The sequence below is a fragment of the Monoraphidium neglectum genome (genome assembly GCF_000611645.1).
Source record: "Monoraphidium neglectum strain SAG 48.87 unplaced genomic scaffold scaffold00745, whole genome shotgun sequence".
Lineage (NCBI taxonomy): Eukaryota > Viridiplantae > Chlorophyta > Chlorophyceae > Sphaeropleales > Selenastraceae > Monoraphidium > Monoraphidium neglectum.
In genome coordinates this window covers 17977-22482 of record NW_014012883.1, presented here as the reverse complement: position 1 = coordinate 22482, position 4506 = coordinate 17977, and the positions used below count along the sequence as shown (strand labels likewise).

The window sequence follows — 4506 nt, the reverse complement described above, 5'->3', positions numbered from 1 at the left end:
CACTTCTGGGTCTCGCAGTTGGGGTCGCAGCTGTGGTTAATGAAGCGCGCCTGGTTGCCCTGTCGAGAGGAGGGTGCGTGCGCGCATCGCGCGCGTCAGTAAGCTCCCTCCAAAGCCCACCGCTGGCTAGATGCCGCTGCACACTTAAACCTCCCCGCGCCACCACCTCCCCTCTTTCTCCGCTGCAAATGCGCCTGTGGTCTGCCTCGAACAAAGCATCCCGCCGTCACCGCCGCGCGCGGCTAAGCCAGCCGCCGTGCCCCTCGCTCCAACCGGCGCCTGATGCGCAGCCAATTGGCATGCAGACCCCAGCCCCAGCCACCCTGCTCCGCAGCGCAGGCGCCCTGCCGACGGCCTCGCGAGCAAGGTCCTCATATGCCCACACGCTGAGGCGTCCGGCGCGCCTGTCCCGCCGGCCAAGGCGGCCGCACCTTGCGGCACGCGTCGATGACCTCTCCGTTCCCGACGTTCATGAAGTAGTAGTGGCGCTGGCCGGTGGAGTTGTAGTAGTCCTTGCGCCGCAGGTACTCCTCCTCCTCCAGCACCTTTGGGGGGACGATTTTGGGGGAAGGTTTAGGGTTTGAGCTGCACCCGGCTGGAGGGGACAAGGGGGGCGAGCAGGTTTTGGCAGCCAGCGGATGCTGCGTGTCATGGTAGCGCTGCGCCGACGACGGCGTGAGGATGCCGCATGTTGCTGCTGCAGGCGGCCATGACGGAGACCGCGCGACGCCGGGTAGTGCAGGCGGGGTCGCGATGTTACGCGCAGCCTGCCGCCCCGTCGCTGTGTAGAGCCACGCTGCTGCCACCTAGCTGCGGCCATGCGAACTGCCGCCTGCCCTGAAGCTCGCGTCTGCACTGCATCTTCTTGGCAGCCACCGCGCAATCGGTTCCATCCCTCTGCCACCGCGCCCCAAACAGCTGCCAACAGCTTTTCGCCCCCGCGCCGGCTGCATCACACTGTGCCTCTGCTCGCAGCTGCAGCACCCAAAGCACGCACCTCCCCAATGTATTCAATGATGAACTGCCCCGCCTTGATGTCCTGCTCAGCCCACAGCCCAAAGCCCTTGGGTCCTGCGCGGCGCTGCGGGCAGGTAGCAGCGGGGCCAGGGTGGCCGCATGCGCGAACATTGGCTATGGCCAACTGCGATGTGAGGGACGCCAGGCAGATCGCTGCCGCTGCCCGGCTGCTTCCCCCCTGCACGTGCCCACAGTGCCCGTCCACGTCAGCACCAAGGCCGCCGCTGCGAAGAACACACGCACAGTCCCTCCGCCGCGCCGCCAGCGCCGCCGCGGCCGTTGGACTCACCACCGCGAGCTTCGCGTACTGCTTCCGCGTGAACGTCTGGTTGGTGCAGTGGTTCTCGCAGGGGCAGAAGTCGTCCGTGCACTCGATGCACAGCATGCGGTTGAGGCAGTTGGGGCCGCAGCCGTCGCCGCCGCGCCAGGGGGGCGGGCACTGGCAGACCATGATGTCGTCCTCGTCCTGCACCTTGCGCTTGCGGTGGCTGAATAGGTTGTCGGATATCAGCTGCCACACCGCCGGCAGCTTCCCGGCGGGTGCCGGGGCCGGGTGATGCTGGTGCGGCGCGCCGCCGTGCTGCTGCTGGTGCGGCTGCTGCGGCTTGCCGGGCGACGGGGCGCCGGCGGCGGCGAGCGCGGCGGCCTGCTGCTTTGGTGCAGGAGCGGACGGCGCACGCAGCGAGGGCCGGCGGGGTCAGCAGCGTGTGTGCATGCAGGCAGCTGCATGGCCTTGGCACAGCACCACCAACTCGTCCCAAACCCGCATGCAATTTTGCGACGGCAGCTAGCAGCAGCTTGTACCCTACATGCGCAGCAATACCAACCGCAAGCGCGTTCAGTTGCAACGGGCAGCTGCCTTGCAGCTACATATCTCCCGCACCAGGTCAACGTCAATCTCCTTGTCCGTGAGTTCCTGGGGCACCTCGCAGCTGGCAAACGCCTTATCTGGATTGTCGTCGCAGTACCTGCAAAAGTTTGTCAAGTGCACAGGATGTGGAACAACTCGGCTGCCCAGCCCCTGCAAAAAATCGACCGGCAGGCAGCAAGCGCAGCTTGCGGCTGCCAACATGGCTGAGTGTGCTGCATGCAGCTCGTGTGAGCACATAAGTTCGAACGCACCATGCGTCGTCGTCGCCGAGCGAGTCGACCACACTCTTGGGCACGCGCCTCCACTTGCTGCAGCGGTCGCACTGCACCCATGGCTGCATGGTGGCCTCGTCCGCCTCCTTCGCGCCAGAGGCGGTAGAGGCCGACATGACGGCTGCGGGCGGCAGCGGCCGCTGAGCTGGCCGCGGCTGCACAGCGCTGCCGCCGCTGGCCAGGCGAGGGTGGCGCCCGCGGGCGCCTGCAGTTGGGACGGCAGCCACCAGAGAAGACGTGGCGTGGCGGGCGGGCGTGTGGGCACCTAGCTGGCTGCAGGCTCAGCTGGAACCTCCCACTTCTAACATACGGCTGATGATTTCACACCACAAAGCGGCCGGAAATAACTGACACAGAATGGGAGGGTGCATCATGCAGGCTGCAAGCGTCAGCAGCGCTGCAGCTGAGCCCCCACCTGTCGGATTTCAAGGCTCCGTGCCTGTGATGGTCCCAGGCATGTGCAGCCGTTAGCAACCTTGTATGACGTGTGTTCAATGCATCTGCATGGACGGCACGCACGTCTGAGGCCGATGCTGGCGCCGTTGTGGTGCGGCAGAGGCGCAGCGCACAGCGGCGCACACCACGCAGCAAGAGCGCCTAGAGCGATACACACCTGCTCAGTCCTTTGCCTTCAATGATAGGTGTCTGCAAGCTCGGTGGCACCGCTTAGACCGCTGGGCGGCGAGAATAGGATCCCATGGCAACTCGTTCACAACACCTGCAGTCTGGCGCGTTCAGGAGGAGACTCAGCATCACATGTGAACGAACCAGTACGTGCCACTTGAAAACTGAACTGATTGTAATCTTTCCAAAGAAGGCGGGCGGGTGTGAAAAGTGATCTGAGTTACTTGTATCAAGCAATACCAGCCATCAAACAGAGTTACGTGAACATCGAGTAGGTGCTTCCAGATACCCTGGCAGGTTCGGCCGATCGACCAGGGCAGGACAGTACATGGCCATGAGGGACATGAAGCTCCTTCCGCTGCTGCTGTTGACAGCCGGGGCAGCATGCGCTCTGGCAGATCCGATAGCTGGCGGGCTGGCCACGCCCCTGTTTGCCTGGTCCTCAGTCCCCTGCTTCAGCACCGAGCCTGGGCGTGCTGTGCTCGAGGTGGGTCTCATATAGGCCTACATGGGCTCGTAATGGCTCTTATGTATGATCGGAAGCTCCTGGACGCGACCTGCCCAACATGCGCACCCGTTCGACGCTGCGATCTGGCGACCCTCATGCCCACTGCAGACATTCGTCGCCGTCAAAACCCTGCCTGCCACCCTGCCCCTCGACAGGCTGCCACAGACCTCAAAGCACTTTTGGGCGACATTGTTGAGGGCGTCGCGCGGCCGCGCACCACTGGGGAGCCTTTGTCGCCACTGCTTGACGGGGCGGCGCTCGAGCACGGGGCGCCCGAGGTGGTGTTGGTCATGCTCGGCTCTGAGGTGCGTGCCGTGGCTGCAGCTTGTGATTGAGGCGCATGCGTCTCTGTAAGGCGCCATGTGCTCCAATGGCTTTGATTGTGCACCAGGCTACCCGCTTGCATTTGCGATTGCTAATTGGGGTTGTTTGTGACCGCTGCCGGGGTTCCCGAAACCCGCAGGCCCGTGATGTCAGCGGCTCTCCCGCAGCGCCGAGGAACCACATGCCTTTGCGCTCCCTCTGGTTATCGCATCGCCTTCGCAGCTGCGCACGAGCGACCTGCGCCGCAAGCATGTGGCGCCCCTGCAGGCCCTGGTGGACGGCGCCGTGTCGTCCATTGCCATGCCCTTTGTCATGCATTCCGTAGAGGTGCGAGAGCCGGCAGGCAGGGAGGCTTGAGCCGCCTGGAGACCGCAAGGCTCGCTATGGGTCCAGCAGCCGCTGTCCAGCGTCCGAAGCTGGAGTCACAGTGGGGTTTTCTCTGGGCAGCGTTTGCCGCCTGTTCTCACCACTAGGAGGCTTGCGTATCCACCCCACGCCTGTAGGAGGCCCCTGTGGAGCTGAAGGAGCTTCAAGAGTCTCTGAAAGCGCGTCTCCCGGGACAGCAGCTGCTGGTGCGTCACCAAGCAAGCCTAGCCGCCTCACGATGTGCTCTCCGGGGCGGTCGCACAGTCCTGCCTCCGCCGGCTGCTGCCAACGCATGCTCTGTGCAGCAGCGCGCGCTTAACAACCCTTCCCGCCCGCCTCATTTCCGGAAAACAGACGGCCGGCTGCGGCGAGGGCAGCTCCCTGCAGGAGGTGCCGCAGCTGCTGGCGTCCACTGGCGCCGCAAGCGTCGGCGCCGGCCCGCGCGTCGTGCTCGGCTGCACGGCGCCCCTTGCCGGCCGCAGCGGCGTGGCTGCGGTGGAGGACGAGCTGCGGCAGGTCAAGGC

At 65.0% G+C, this 4506-nt stretch overlaps 2 protein-coding genes across 2 annotated transcripts in view; one reads left to right on the top strand and one right to left on the bottom strand.

Moving 5' to 3' along the window:
* Nucleotides 1-371: 371 nt before the first annotated feature.
* On the bottom strand, nt 372-2276 carry MNEG_5108 (hypothetical protein; the record flags this gene model as incomplete). Its single annotated transcript, XM_014046419.1, has 5 exons — nt 372-545; nt 998-1081; nt 1307-1669; nt 1901-1985; nt 2140-2276. The coding sequence occupies 5 exons, from the start codon at nt 2274-2276 to the stop codon at nt 372-374; spliced, it is 843 nt and encodes a 280-aa protein (XP_013901873.1).
* Nucleotides 2277-3118: 842 nt separating this feature from the next.
* The window catches only part of MNEG_5107 (hypothetical protein), a gene marked incomplete at both ends in the record, with an annotated part of 2652 nt that continues 1264 nt past the window's right edge, over nt 3119-4506 (top strand). The window contains 5 exons of the mRNA XM_014046418.1: nt 3119-3271; nt 3448-3597; nt 3839-3943; nt 4120-4188; nt 4337-4498. Coding sequence (XP_013901872.1) covers nt 3119-3271; nt 3448-3597; nt 3839-3943; nt 4120-4188; nt 4337-4498 — 639 coding nt within the window. The remainder of the gene's footprint in view (nt 3272-3447; nt 3598-3838; nt 3944-4119; nt 4189-4336; nt 4499-4506) is intronic.